Source organism: Gallinula chloropus (genome assembly GCF_964237585.1).
Source record: "Gallinula chloropus genome assembly, chromosome: 3".
NCBI lineage: Eukaryota > Metazoa > Chordata > Aves > Gruiformes > Rallidae > Gallinula > Gallinula chloropus.
This window is the reverse complement of record NC_140087.1, coordinates 56863734-56878464: the sequence shown is the minus strand read 5'-3', so window position 1 is coordinate 56878464 and position 14731 is coordinate 56863734. Positions and strand designations below refer to the sequence as shown.

At 53.2% G+C, this 14731-nt stretch overlaps 1 protein-coding gene across 1 annotated transcript; it reads left to right on the top strand.

The window, feature by feature from the left end:
* Positions 1–6552: 6552 nt before the first annotated feature.
* SIX3 (SIX homeobox 3) lies at positions 6553–10482 on the top strand (the record flags this gene model as incomplete). Its single annotated transcript, XM_084261749.1, has 3 exons — positions 6553–7316; positions 9783–9942; positions 10381–10482. The coding sequence occupies 3 exons, from the start codon at positions 6553–6555 to the stop codon at positions 10480–10482; spliced, it is 1026 nt and encodes a 341-aa protein (XP_084117875.1).
* Positions 10483–14731: the final 4249 nt, after the last annotated feature.

The window sequence follows — 14731 nt, the reverse complement described above, 5'->3', positions numbered from 1 at the left end:
CGCAGTCGCTGCCCTCGCCGGGAGCCGGGACCTGGCTGCTCCCCACCCCCCCCTTCCCCAGCCCCCCTCCCCCCGCGGACTGCGGTGCCCCCGCCGCTGCCGGCCGCACGCTCCGTCCCCTCCCTCGGCCTCTTCTTCCCCTCCCCGCCGCCAAACTGCGCCTCGTCACCTCGATCTCGGATGCTCCGCTAAAGTGCCGGCGGTGGCAGGGGTGGGCTCCGCCGGGCGGGGAGGGGATCCCGGTCCGGGCGCCTCGGCCCCATTCAGGGAAGAATTTTGATGCGATTCATTAGAAGTAACGAGTTGACATAAGGTAAATCTACATCGAGGGGGCCTTTCTTTGAGTGCATGGGGAAGCTTCATTAACCATCGCTAACAAGGCGTGCAAATGCTCTGATTGGGCAGCTTTCTTGTAACGCCAGGGCCTTAGCAGGATGCCCACCTAATGAGGGTCACTACAAGAGACTGATAAAATATTCAAATTTTCCGTCGCACCAGGAACTTTGTGCTAAAGGAGAAAGTTGAGGCAACTGTGTGCTTGTTTACCTTGGGAAGGCACACTCGGGGGAGAAGGCATCTAACTCTGACAACTCTATCTCGCAGGGAAGCCCCGAGCTGGATGGACGGTCGCTGCTTTTCGGACGTTTGTTTGTTAAATTCGTCGACAGATTTTTTTTCCCCACCTTCCCTCCTTTTCCCCAGGTCTAATTATGCTTCTCCCGGGTTCCATTTGCTGATAAGTAACTAACTTGTCTGCGAGGTTCCTTGCTATTTTTCCTTTCCTTTTCTTTTTTTTTTTCCTTTAAGAAAAAGAATTATTAAAATCAGCCTGATGGCTTTAATGATACGTCAATCATTTCAAAGTTGCTGCTTGTTACTAATATGTCAGCCTCTGTACACATCACCGCTGCTTTCCTCGCTGCCGCGTTTAAACGCTGTCCCCTCCTCCCCCCGCAATTTGTTTCTTCAAGTTTTCATTGCTAGGTTACGATTTCTAATTAGAGCTAAGTATTTCACTTAATATTTAATTTAGACGCCCAGCACATATATCATACCTAGATCAGTCAATCAAGTGTCCCTTGTTGATAATGCTACATCATTAAGAGTTGTGTTTAATTCGGGAGCAAGCGGCTGCAAAGCTGCTGCTGCTGCTGCAGAGCAGGTAACTTTCGGCTGGCGGGAGCTGCCAGCGGATCCAGAGGGATGCGGGGAAGCGGAGCCCAGCCGGGCGGCGGCTCCACCGCTTCCTCGGGAAAGTTTGCTGCTTCCCAAGCCGGCACCTCGCCGCGGAGGTGAGCTGCGCTGCTTTCCTCCCTCCTTTCAAAGGAACAAACAAACAAACAACAATTCTCGCGATTCCCCCCTCCAGTCCCTGTCTTTACGCAAAGCGAAGTGTGCGTGGGGGTGTCTCCAAAAGTTCAACTTGGAAGCCGGAGCGCTATTTTGGACCGCTAATAAAATACACACACACACACACTCGGCAATCCAAACCGTTAAAAAAATCCACTTGCCCACTTGTCTCTTAGCACGACCGGTACAGCACACATCGCATCAGGAGGGCTGTATTACAGGAGCCGGATGGGCCACATCATACACACCCATCAAATGCGTATTCATTTATCTCGGGAAATCGTGACCAAAAAAAAAAAAAATAGAAGAGGCAGAGGAAGAAAGAGAGAGAAAGAGGACACGAAGGAGGACGACAGATGTGTTTGTAAAGACAGCATCCGTGCAAAATTGTCAGCGCTTTGCCACAGAAGAATGACAAAAATTCAATTAAATCGTAGCGATAATAATAAAGAGCCTAACAAGACCAGCGCCGTGGGTTCTCCTTTACCTGCCCCGGGGTCTATCCCTCTCCCCCCTTCGCCTTCCCCCTCCCCGCGGCCGACGTGCTGCATTTTCCGCTCGCTGGTACCTCGACCGCTACGCCCCAGCCCCGTCTGAATCCCTGCCTCCCCCGATAAAAAAATAATCAGCCCTAGCAAGCGTCGACTGAGTCACTCCCGAGTCAGGATTAAGGGGCACTAACTAGGCAGCAGAAAATCGCAGCCTCCTGGGAGCGACCATCAAAACAAGCAGTGAAATAAAAGAGCTTTCCTCTCTGCTTCCCTTCCTCTCTCCGGAAAAGTCCTCCAGGTTGGCAGCCCGACACATACACACACACACACGCACACACAACTTCTCAGGGCTCCCTCCAGAAGCGAGCACAGGCTTTATTTAGGGGGAGGGTGGGTTTTTTGGGGGGTGCGTGGGGGTTGCTCCCCTGCCCTGCAGAGCCACATGTCATTCTAGCAACTAAAACAATGAACCCTGTGGGATGAAGTAAGGCTGACTGGAAACGGGCGTCAGGTTCCCCAGCCCGGAGAGATGGCTATCGGCAGGGAGGGGGGACTCAGCCTGCCATCGGCCCGGACCCCAAAGCCCCAGATCAGGGGGTGGGGGGGGGGGGTGGGGGGGAGAGAGCGGGGCGGGGAAGGAGAGGGGCGAGGCAGGGCCTCCCCGGGGGACTCCCCCGCGGGACCTCCGCCTGCCCATAACAAACTTACAGGGTCCGGAAAGGATTTTCCCAGCCGAGAGGGCAGCGTCTGCCCGGCCCCGTCCGCCGCCGTGCTCCCGCTGCCGCCGGCCGCGCCCGGTTCCGCGCCCGGCTGGGCGCCCCGCTGCGCGCGCCGCTCCGCGCTGCCCCGCGCGCCGCTGCGCGCTGCCGGCGACGGGGACCCGCGGCTGCGCCCGCCCGGCTGCAGCTCGGCGCCCGGCAGGTCCGGGCTCGGCATTAGCCGATCCCATTGACAGTTTGCAGCCAGCAGCTGCAGTCATTAAAAGCCATTTACACCCTGGCCTCCTCACACAAAGCTAGAGCGCCAACAATTATCTGCTTGCACATTTCAGGACACGAGAGTGTGTCCCTAACAGGCTTAGGGGAGCGCTGAATCCCGGGCCGGGATGGACGAGCACCGGATCCGCTTCCTGGCGAACGACCACCGCGCCTCGGCGAGTCGCGCTGGCGAGACGCGACAGCCGGCGGAAGGGCTCTTGTGCTGGACGTCCGCGGGCGCAGAATGCGGAGCGGGCTTCAGAAAGACCTTGGTACCAGCTGATACGGGCGCATCAGGGATGCGGCAGTGTTTGGCTTTAAGCACAGACGCATACAGAGTAGATGGGCATTGAAGTGCCCTACAGAAGGGCATTTTGGAAGAAAGATGTTCACCATATCTGTTATTATTATATCTTTCATAGGAAAAAAAAGAAAAGAAAAGAAAAGAAAAGAAAAGAAAAGAAAAGAAAAGAAAAGAAAAGAAAAGAAAAGAAAAGAAAAGAAAAGAAAAGAAAAGAAAAGAAAAGAAAAGGAGAAAGAAAGAAAGAGAGAGAGAAAGAAAAAGAGGAAGAGAGAGAGAAAGCGAGAGAGGAAGAAAGACAGAGAAAGAAAGAAAGAAAGAAAGAAAGAAAGAAAGAAAGAAAGAAAGAAAGAAAGAAAGAAAGAAAGAAAGAAAGAAAGAAAGAAAGAAAGAAAGAAAGAAAGAAAGAAAGAAAGAAAGAAAGAAAGAAAGAAAGAAAGAAAGAAAGAAAGAAAGAAAGAAAGAAAGAAAGAAAGAAAGAAAGAAAGAAAGAAAGAAAGAAAGAAAGAAAGAAAGAAAGAAAGAAAGAAAGAAAGAAAGAAAGAAAGAAAGAAAGAAAGAAAGAAAGAAAGAAAGAAAGAAAGAAAGAAAGAAAGAAAGAAAGAAAGAAAGAAAGAAAGAAAGAAAGAAAGAAAAGGGTTTAATCTTTGCAAGGTTCAACAGGAATCCTAGTAGAGGGATGCAACCTACAGGCGAAAGACCAGTGTGTGATCGTGTCTGGGAGATTAAAAAAAAAAAAAAAAAAGCCAGTTTGGATTTTATTCGGAAATACATTTTAAGGTAGTTTAATTTGCAGCTTAAAGAAAAATGGAATAAAATATTAAGAAACTCCCGCAGGAATTCCCCCCACCCTCCCCTTTGTAATCCTTTACATAAAAGGAAAGGATTACAAAGAAAAAGATTTTGTGTGTGTGTGTGTGTATTAAAATCTTTGGCTAAACATATTGTTGTCCAATTAATACCTCCAAGTCGATTTGTAGAGGGGCTGAGAAGTCTCTTTCCATCCTTAGCTGTACAACTGGAAATATGAGCCAGGGAGGGAGGGGGGGTTGGTGAGGGGGAGAAAGTTTTCCCCAAGTCTGTTAACAGAAGTGTTTAAGCAGATCACTAAAAATTAAGAGGGCGAGTTATTTCCATCAGGACTATGAAGCCATGTAGCTCACCGATGACAGTTTAGTGGAAATCAGATGAATGTGTAATACAGCGAGCTTCTTCCAGTCCAGCAGCTCTTCCAACTGGACCTATTCATCTGCCACTTGGAATTATTTCACGAGGAGTGCGCTGTGAAAGGATCACAACCAGTTTGGAGCCCAGCTAAAGAACTTCTACCACCCATAGCAGTATTATTATTATCCTTCGGATAGGGCAAGTCACGCTATGTTTTCACATTTTAATTGTAATATCTCTCCCCCCCCCTCCTCCTCGTTCCCTCCATTGATGTCTGAAAGTAGTTTGGGCTCCAAGCCTCACCCCTCGATCTCCATCGGAATGCAGAAAAGATCTTTAAAAAAGTTTTGAATTCCTCAATGATTTTTCTTCTAGAAAGGCGGCTTAGGATAATTATTTCAGCTTTATTGAGGGCAGATTAGTTGAAGTCTGGATGCTGCGTTTCAATACTCGTTGTACATGCCTTTACAATGTCGGTATTGTTTGCTACTGTGTGTGAACCTATTCAAAATATACACTTTTTAACACCAAGCAAAGTCCTGTCTAAATATACACAGTAAGTCTGGAAAGATGTCCATGACCCGTACAAATCTCTGTAAATCACACTTCCATAGCTACAGAAACTAAACAAAAGAGTTACCAGCTCAAGATGCTGATTAAATCTTCTTAAAAGCAACATACCTAATAATAAATATAGTTGCATGGTCGCGAGGTCTGGCGACCCAGCTAGGTCTTACTGAGGGATGGACTCAAACCACCACTGAGATTTTCCTTGCTCCCAATTAAAAATTTAAAATAAATAAATAATTTTAAAAATATGGGTACAAACCCGCTTTTGCTTGGCTCCCTTTCCAAGCCCTGCAAGTTCACGGCAGAAATTGCGGGGAAAAGGAGAGGTGCGGTGTAAAGCCGCGGCGGGTTTGGGGGTGAGGACCTGCCTCGCAAGGTCCCCGAGCTCCGGGGAGAGGAAGGGGCGAGGGAAGGTGAGCCGAGGAGGGGCGGGGTGGGGGGGGGTGGGGGGGTGGAAAGCCGGAATGAAAGAAAAACAAAGTGGAGAGAGGGAAGAAGAGGGAAAGGGAAGGCGAGAACGAGCGGGAGGGCGGGGGAACCGAGGCGTGGGACGGGGGAGGCAGCAAGCAGGGTGCCGCTGGCGACGAGCGCGGAGCCGAGCGCGGCGCCGGAGCGGTGGGAGCGGGTCCGGGCTGGGCGCCCTACGCGGCTCTCGGCGGAGCCGCCGCGGAACTTCGAGAGCAGCCGATCCCTCCTTCCGCGGAGAGGGGCAGGGAGCGGGAGAGGGGAGGAGAGGAGAGAGACTCTTCGGGGAACCAGGGCTAAACCCAGCCTGTACTGTATGTGCCTGCTTCTGGGAGGGTCACCGGCGTGAGGATGGGTCTAATGATCTCATCTTTCTTTTCTTCCCCGGCACTATTAGTGCTCAGATAGGCAGAATGAAGTGAAACTACGTGCAAATCATGTGTAAATTGTCTCAGTTAGGAGCCCTTTATCCGAACGTGTATCCCAGCCTGGCCCATTTACTTTCCCCCCATATCTCCTTTAGCTTTAACGAGGCTCGTTAAGATCACAATAATATTCCACCCTCTAATTGCTCATCCCATTCAACAAATATGTGCACACTGCTTTTCGCATTATTTGATCCCTTATTTAGGAGGGGTGTGGAGGGGGGGTGGGGGGTAGACAGAGAGAAGGGGAAGTGCTGAGATTAGGAGTTGCAAAGATTAAGGAAAAAAAAAAACCAACAAAAAACAACCAGGCTTTTCCACCAACCGCCCCGCTTCCCTCCCCCCCCGTGCATTTGGGCGAAGTGGTAAAAACCTTCCTTACGTACTCCATAATGATTGGCAGGGCTGACAGTGATTGGCAGGGGCTGCCATGGCAACGCCACAACGACACTCAGAAGACCAATAGAAAAGCGAAACAAAATGTTTCAGCGCTGCACTCACTGTGGATTTAGGGGAGATATTATGAGGCTGTTGTCATTAGGGCGATTGCTGTTGAATCACTGAATCCTGACTCGGCGGCGGCGTGGGGCCGGGTGTGTGTGAGTGCGTGTGTGTGTGTGCGCGTGAGCGCGTGTGCGTGTGCCCGCGTGTGCGTGTGAGTGTGTGCGTGTGCCCCCGTGCCTCTATGTGGCTGTGTGTGCGTGTGCGGGTGTGGATGCGTGCGCGGTGCGTGTGCCCTTTTCTCCCTTCTTCCTCCCCTTCTTTCTTTTCTCCTTGATTTATCTCCCCCTCTCCCCGGTCATCCCATGGTGTTCAGGTCCCCTCTAGAGCTTTATCCCACCCATTTCTTCTTGCCAAACTTCGCCGCCGACCCGCACCACCGCTCCCTCCTTCTCGCCAGCGGCGGCGGCGGCGGCAGCGGCAGCGGCTCGGGCTGCAGCCCCGGTGCCGGCGGCGGTGGAGGCGGCAGCTCCCGGGCACCCCACGAAGAGTTGTCAATGTTTCAGCTGCCCACACTCAACTTCTCCCCGGAGCAAGTGGCCAGCGTCTGCGAGACGCTGGAGGAGACTGGAGACATAGAGAGGCTGGGGAGGTTCCTCTGGTCGCTGCCGGTGGCGCCGGGGGCATGCGAGGCCATCAACAAGCACGAGTCCATCCTCCGCGCCCGGGCGGTGGTGGCCTTCCACACGGGCAACTTCCGAGACCTCTACCACATCCTGGAGAACCATAAATTCACCAAGGAGTCCCACGGCAAGTTGCAGGCCATGTGGCTCGAAGCGCACTACCAGGAGGCCGAGAAGCTAAGGGGTCGCCCGCTGGGGCCGGTTGATAAATACAGGGTGAGGAAGAAGTTTCCGCTGCCCAGGACCATTTGGGATGGCGAGCAGAAGACGCACTGCTTCAAGGAGAGGACTCGCAGCCTCCTGAGGGAGTGGTACCTGCAGGACCCTTACCCCAACCCCAGCAAGAAAAGGGAACTGGCTCAGGCCACGGGGCTCACCCCCACGCAAGTAGGCAACTGGTTCAAAAACCGAAGGCAAAGAGACAGAGCAGCGGCGGCTAAAAACAGGTCAGTGGGGCTACGGGGCCCCGCTTCGGGGCTGGGGGTGAGGTGGGTGGCGGGGCCCCGCGGGCGGCCGGGCTCCTCGCCGGGGTTCGGCGGCTGCCCGGCCGGCTGCCTCTCCTTTCCTCCTCCTCTCCATCACCGCCGCCGGGAGAAATCGGTCCCCGCGCCGGGCGGGTAGGTCTTCTCTCCCGGCAGCCGCAGGGATGCGGAGGGGGCAGGCACGGCTCAAAGTTGCCTAGTGCGCCCCGAGCCCTGTCCGGTCTCCCCACGGGTTCCCGGGGCGCGGGCAGGACCGGGGGGTCACCGGCGGGCGTGGGCAGCTCCATGAGCGCGCGCGTGTGTGTGTGCGTGAGTGCGGGCGTGGGGGGCAGCGGCCGCGGCGGGGGCAGAGCCCGGCTCTTCCTGCCTCCCTCTCCGCGGCGACTGCGGCGAGGGACGGGGAAAAGCGTACGGCCCCGGGTCGGTGGGGCTCCGGTTTTGCTTTCGGCTTGCCGGCATCTGCGTCTGGCCGGGCTCTGGCTCCGTTCCCCCGCCGTAGGGCCGAGGCGGGCGGTGCGATTCAGAGCGGGTTTCTGCAGAGCAGGCGGCTCCGCTCCGATTGTTCGTGCTCCTCTGCATGCGCGGCGGGACCGGCACACGCACATCGCAGAGCCGCTCGGCTCGGGAGGAGTGGGTGGGGGGGGGAAGGGGGGGAAGAAAAAATAAAAGAAAGCAAGAAAGAAAAGGAAAAAAAAAAATCCAGGATTAAAGCTTTTAGGAGATCGCAAATATATATATACATAATTCCCTCCCCCGATTCCCATTTCTCTGTTTACACCACATGGCGACCTGGCCCTCTGGTCCTGTGTTTTCTGTGCATTTATCCTTGCATTTACTTGCGAGTCTTTCGGGGTCTTTTTTTATTATTATTTTTATTATTACTATTATTTTATTTCTGGTTTGCCATTATAAAAGCAAGGTGCCCTTTTCCTGTCTTCTTTTTTTTTTTTTTTTTTTTTTTTTTTCCCCTGGTCACCCTCCGCAAAAGTTAGTATATGAATGAAAATCGAGCCCTGGTCCAGCCTGACACACTGTTTTTATTTTAATTTAAGTTTAGCTGCCAGTGTAAGCGTGTAAACAAAACTTCTTGTTCTTGTAAATGCTGTCTCTTAAATTCCTCCTAATTATAGCACTGGTGCTATTGATTCAAGATTCTGTAGGAGAAATGGAACCTAAAAGTGCCTCGCCATTTAATTTCCATTAAATGGAAAACAGATCAGCTTAGGACTGTAAATAAACAGAAGTTGCCTACGGATGCTTTTGTTGACTCAATGCTGTTGACAGCAGATGAATGCACCAGGAATTGTAAATGGCAGAAAAATCAAAGACGCTGAAATCGGACAACTTAAAATAATGAGAAATGTAGAATAAATAGGCTAGGTTTTTCTGTTCTTTGCAGGCAGTTAAATAGAAAATACCCCGGTGAGAAGCAGTTGAGCGAAGAGTTTATTTTGATTCGCACTGGCAGTGCTAGGTGCTAGAGGTTGTGGCTGGCTGCTCAGTCCAGGACTTTTAGCTCTTATCCTTGAATCTGGCTTTCTTTGGGTTTCGAGCGGAATAAACGGGCTCAGAGGAATATTCACAACACGCTAGGGCATCTGAAAATTATTTATTCCCCCCTCCCCCCTAAAAAAAAAATGTTCAACGACAATGGACCCTTAAGTATTGACGCTGAAAAGACCAGCACTTTAAAGCTGATTTTGGTGGAAAAGGGTCTTAAATTTCCAGCGGAGATAAGAAGCGCTGTGTTCCACAATCGCCCTTTTTTATTTTATTGACAGCGATGCCTCCCCGGACAGGACCTTCCTTCAGTCCTGCCACAGACCCCAGAGTATTTACCTGTACTCTGGAAAATATTTAGATGGGTATTCGCCAGAGAATGATCCGTGGGATCCTATGGGATCTTTTCCGGCTACAGACCGGTCCTGGCAGCCTTCCGCCGCGGCCAAGTGTTTCAGGAGCTCACACAGACACGCTTTTACCCTAGGCCCGCCGTGCTGCGGGGCTGAACGGCTACCCGGGGGAAGGGAAGGCGCTACTTGTGTTTTGCAAACCATGGGGCAGGAAAACGCTTCACCCCCACCCCCTGCCCCCTCCCCCGTGCCCTTTCGAAACGCGACCCCTCTATTTACGCTTGCGCTGGGCGCCGTTCCCCCGTTCCCCCCGAGGTGGCCTGCCCCGGCGGCGCGGGGAAGCCACGGTGCCGGCCCGGCCGCTCCCGCAGCGGGGGCAGCGCGGCCCGGGCTCACGGCTTGGCCCAGACGCCCGCCGCCGCTCCCGGGCTCCGCGGGAAGGCGAGCGGGCCGGGCCGGGGATCCGCTCCGGGCTGGAGCCGCGCGCGTCCGCGGGGTCGGGCGGGCGCCGTCCCCTCGGCGGCGGCCGGTGTCTCAGAGGGGCTGTGCTGTTGTTTTGTCTCCCGGCGCGATGCAGGCTCCAGCACCAGGCGATAGGACAGAGCGGCATGCGGTCGCTGGCAGAGCCCGGCTGCCCGACACACAGCTCGGCCGAGTCTCCGTCCACGGCGGCCAGCCCGACCACCAGCGTCTCCAGTTTGACAGAAAGAGCCGAGACGGGCACCTCCATCCTCTCGGTAACCTCCAGCGACTCGGAATGTGATGTATGATATCGGAAAACAAACAAACAAACAAACAAAAAAAATCCAAATCCAAACAGCCAAGCACCCTCTCCCCGACCCGAGCAAAACAAACCGAGGCAACCTAGAATCAGGACACACACACGCATGCACGCACACACACAGCCAGGAGGAAAGAAAAGGCCAAACCCGACCCAAACATAATAGCAAACAAACAGACAGGGATCAGAGAATCCACCACCACCACCGTCAGCCAACACCACCACCAAGAGATGGAGCTAAAACTGCAACAGTCACAAACGCTGGTGCTGCAGCGGGAGGGGGGGGGGGGGAGGAAGGGATTGGGGGGGGCGAGAAATAATAATTATTATATATATAAAAAGAAAAAAAAGACAAAAAAAGACAAAGCAAAAGTGACAATTGTATTCTTTTTAGGACAAGCACGATTTCTCCTTTGCGCTTTTCCATGGACGCATTTCACCCACTTGCATGATGATGATGATTAAATTTGTATCTGGGAAAAAATATTCTCTATAGTAAAGGAAAACAAACAGAAACCAGACAAACAAACGCAAACTCCGATCGAATTTGTACAAAAAGCTAAAATAAAAAAAATTTAAAAGGAACTCCTTGAAGAGGGAAATAACAAATGTTTATCGCCTTTTTGTTGGTCCTATTTCTCTCTCTTTCTCTCTCTCTCTCCCTTTCTCTCTGTTTTTTGTTTTGCTATTTTTTTTTAAGTCTGAGTGATGGTCCAGCCAAGATGCAATTTTCTGTTTTTTTGTTCAGCAGACAATCATTTTATTCGTAAGCACCTTTTTTTCTACACTTCTGTCACTGCCTGTGTGGGTACTGGTTATAAATGTGGAAAAAGAATAGTTATGACTGTAACAGATTTTTATTTTTATTTCAAAATTTTATATGAATTATGTATATCTTAATGATGCGGTCATTTTCCCAGTTTGTAATATATGTGTAGAAATGCTTGTATATGATATTTGCTCTACTCTTTCTTTCTTACCCCCACACACCCCACCCCATCCCTCCCCCCCCCCCCCCCCCCAGTCTATCTCCCTCCCACCTTTTCTCTCTCTCTCTCTCTCTCTCTCTCTCTCCCCTTTTTATTTTCCTTGACTCGGTGTTCCTTGCACAAACTTAGCTGTCAAGATCTGACGTGCTAGGTTTTCAAAAGGGACCTCAGCGATAGAAACAAAAAAAAAAAGAAAAAGAAAAAAAAAAAGCTTAGGGTGCAACTGTAGTTATCTTATGCAAAAGCTATTTTGAGTATTTCATAGCAGCTTTGGGGGGTCTCTTCTTAAACTCCACGTAGGACGCTTAAACTATTGTTTCCTTAACTGCGTGTTTATCTATATGTACAAACTTTCTAAATCAAATACAGTATTCCATTTTCTTATCTACCCAGCGATGTTGGTGTTTTTGTCCGCCACGGAAAAACACGCCCTCCTTATGGTCGCGCCTGGCCTCTCGTCCTGACCCGTCGCGGTCCCGCGGGGCGCGCAATGCTGCGCGGCCCCTGCGCTGCCACCGGCCCCCGCTTTCTCCGGCTCGGCGGACGCCCCGGAGGGATTTTGTGGGTAACGGAGCGACCCTCCGCGGAGGCTGCTGGAGGCGGGGAGGCAGTGGGGACATCGGGGCTGCAGTACCGGCGGCGGCGCGGGGCACGGCAGTGTCCCTCCGGGTCCCCTCCGCCACGGCGGGCTCCACCGTGTTCCCATCCTCCGGTCCTGTTTTTGTGCGCTCCGAGCTGAAAGGCTTCCCCTGGCCTCCTGTCTGCAGGGCCGGGTGTCTCCAGAGAGCGGTTAAGACATTTCGGGATTTGTTTTGTAGCTTTAAATGAAAACAAAAACATAAACTCCTCGCCCTAAGCGGGCTGCAGCTCCTCCCCTCGAATCCGGAGTATATTGTAATGTGCTGAAAGAAGTCTTTATTTGCATGACTAACACTATTTCAGCATCTTTCTTTCCTTTTTAAAATTCTTTTTCTTTCTTCCCCCCCCCCCCCCCCCCCCCCCTTCATTAAAGTTTTGCTTTGCCCTGGGCAGATTATTCAGCCGTGAATTGACGAGAGGTAAATTCTAAACTTGTTTTTACTTGAAAATACAATTTTGAAACTTACCAGAGATTTAAGGAGAAACGTGCCTGGAATTTCTTGACCATTTCCAAACTAATTCGGACTTCCGATATACCTTTGTGTTGCCCAAGTCCCCTCTCCCTCTTTCGTCCTCCTCCCCTCCCCCCCTTTTTGTTGGGGGGAGGGGGGAGGGGGAGAGAAAGGTTTACGGAAGGTTTAGGAAAGGCCTGGGCTTCCCCTCTCGTCCCCTCGCCCCAAGAGGCTACCTGGAGATCTAGGGGAACCCCCTAGGGTATGAGATCTTAGTGCAAGCCACTAATGGGTAATTTTAAGAAATAAGCTAATGCGCAGATACGTTGGTACACCGTTGGAGATCCAGAGGAAAAGCCGCGCTTGTGCGCGCAGCGAGCGCGTAGGGGCTGTGTGGCCCTGTGAGATTGCCCTGGCCAGGACAGGTTTCCGCACCGGGCCGCTGAGACCCCGCGAACCACGGAGACTCGCTTAGGAGTGTGTGTGGGATTTATCCTCCGTATCCCGGGTTAGGACGCGGACTGCCCGAGGGAGCGCCCGCCCCGTCGGGTTTCGGCTCCTCCACCCCGTCGGCTTCGCTCAACGCGCGGCTCCGCGGCAGGATCTCCCCACGGGCAGCTCCGGCGGTGTCACTGCCCCGTCGCCAACACGAGTGGGGAATTAAAAGAAAATAAAGCCCGGTTGTAATGAAACCGGAATGGACGAGAATTGCTTGGCGGGGATGGGGGGATGGGAGGGGGAAACCCACACAATAGGGCTCCCGTGTTCCGCGTGGGTGGGAAAAGGAGGTCGTGTGAGATGGACCTAGTTCTTCCCCTCCCCCGTGAGGCTTTTAGAGGGGAGAAATTTTACCCGTGAGGGAATAAAAGACTCGCCAGTGGCCGGCACCCTCGCACGGGTCTCACGCTGGAGCTCGGGCTGCTCTTTCTCTCTCCTCCTCTGCCACAAAGGAGGGGAGAGGCCTTTATTGGAAAAAATCCCGGCCTTTCCAGTCACCCCTGGGTTTTGGTAGGAAGGAGATCTTCCATGTCGGTACATTGTTTTTAAGCGCGATGTTTCTGTTCCTCGCTGGTAGGAGTGATGTTCTCATGCTGCTTTATTTTTAACGGGATCGAATACCTGGAAAGATTCGGAGGCATGAAACTTTGGGATCTTTTTTGTTGTTGTTGCTGTTGTTTGTTTCTCTTCCTTAATTTTCGCGTCTCGAAGCCGCAGCGACGAGGCGTCGAGCCGGCAGCAATAATCCACTTGAGCTGAGCCTTACACTGATAGGTTCGGATTTTTCTTCCCTCTGATTAAGCCTCCCCAGCATCGCCCCGTCGTGCCGTGGTAGTTAGAGGAGGACAGAGATCGTCTTGAGCCTCACCCCACCCGAACCTGGCCTCAGGCTCCAGCCTCCCTCCCCTCCAGCCTCCCAGGCCTTGCCCCCATGGCATTTGCCACCCCCGTCCCCGGTACGTTATCCCTTCTGCCCAGAGCCCCACACAACACCCTGAGGAGTGAGTTGCCTCGGCCCCGTTGGCGGGGGGCGGTGTGGTCCCGTTGGGGATGTTCGCCTACCCACCCCCCCCCACCCCCCCCCGGAGCCCGCGGGCCTTTGTGCGGGGCGAGGACACACATATCCGGGGGAGCACCGGTGTTTGTGCGGTTTCGGGGTGCCAAAGGTGCGGCTAATGAGATGCCGTTTCAAAGCCTTGCTCCGTAATGGATAAATTATGTTGTTTTAGGATTTGCATTAAAAACCTGAATGGCTGATTGAGGTGTAAATCTATGAAAAGCTGAGTTTAAGCCTTCTCACCCACTAAGTCCATCTGCCCCGGGAAGATAGGGCCTATCGAGCCCCGCCAAACTGGAGGGCTGCCTCCTTCTGCCCCTGGCCGAGCATTATCGACAGCTCCTCTCCAGCATTAGTTTATTATCCTCTTCGAGCTCGGCCGTTGATTAAGATGAAATTACTCGGAAGCTGAAGTGCGTTTGATCAATATTTAAGCGAAAGCCGGAGGACTGGAGGCAGATGGCCGGACCCCGGCAGCCCACCGCGCTGCCTCCCCGGGAGCGGGCCGGGCGGCCCCGCTCCCCCGGCCTGCGCCGTCCCTCACCGCCGTCTCCCGCCTACGGCCGCGAGGCCGCGGCTCCGCCCCACCCGTCGGAAGTCGGACGGAGATCAGCCAGTTCCGGGAGCAATTTGGGGGCGACAGTTACCCACCTCCGCCGCCCATCCCCTCGCCGTGGGGTTGTACCGCTGCCTTGATCCCCCAGGAGCTCCATGTCGCAGCTCCACCGGCGTGTGTGCACCCTAGTGCAGGGGCCTGGGAGACCACCGAAAACACCTGCCTCCCTCCTTCCCTCCCCGCTGTCGCTGCCCAAGGGCCGGCCCGAGCCCCTTAGCATTGCCGGGTGTCCTTTGTGTGCCTGCTGGGCCGCGGCTGCTGCCGGCCCACCGCGTCCAGGCGTGGGCTTCGATCAGCCCCAGCTCCCTCTGCCCGATCAATTACAGCCGTCTTTTCGAGGGACCTGAATCTGCTTGCCCGTTGCCCTTAATTTTTAGCATACCCAGATGAGGTTACTGCCCCGGCCCGAAGTGAAAAGAAACGTGGACGTTGGTGCCCTGGCATTGCTCTGATTTCCTCGGTTAGCTGAGCACAACTTTCTATTCGTGTTTATT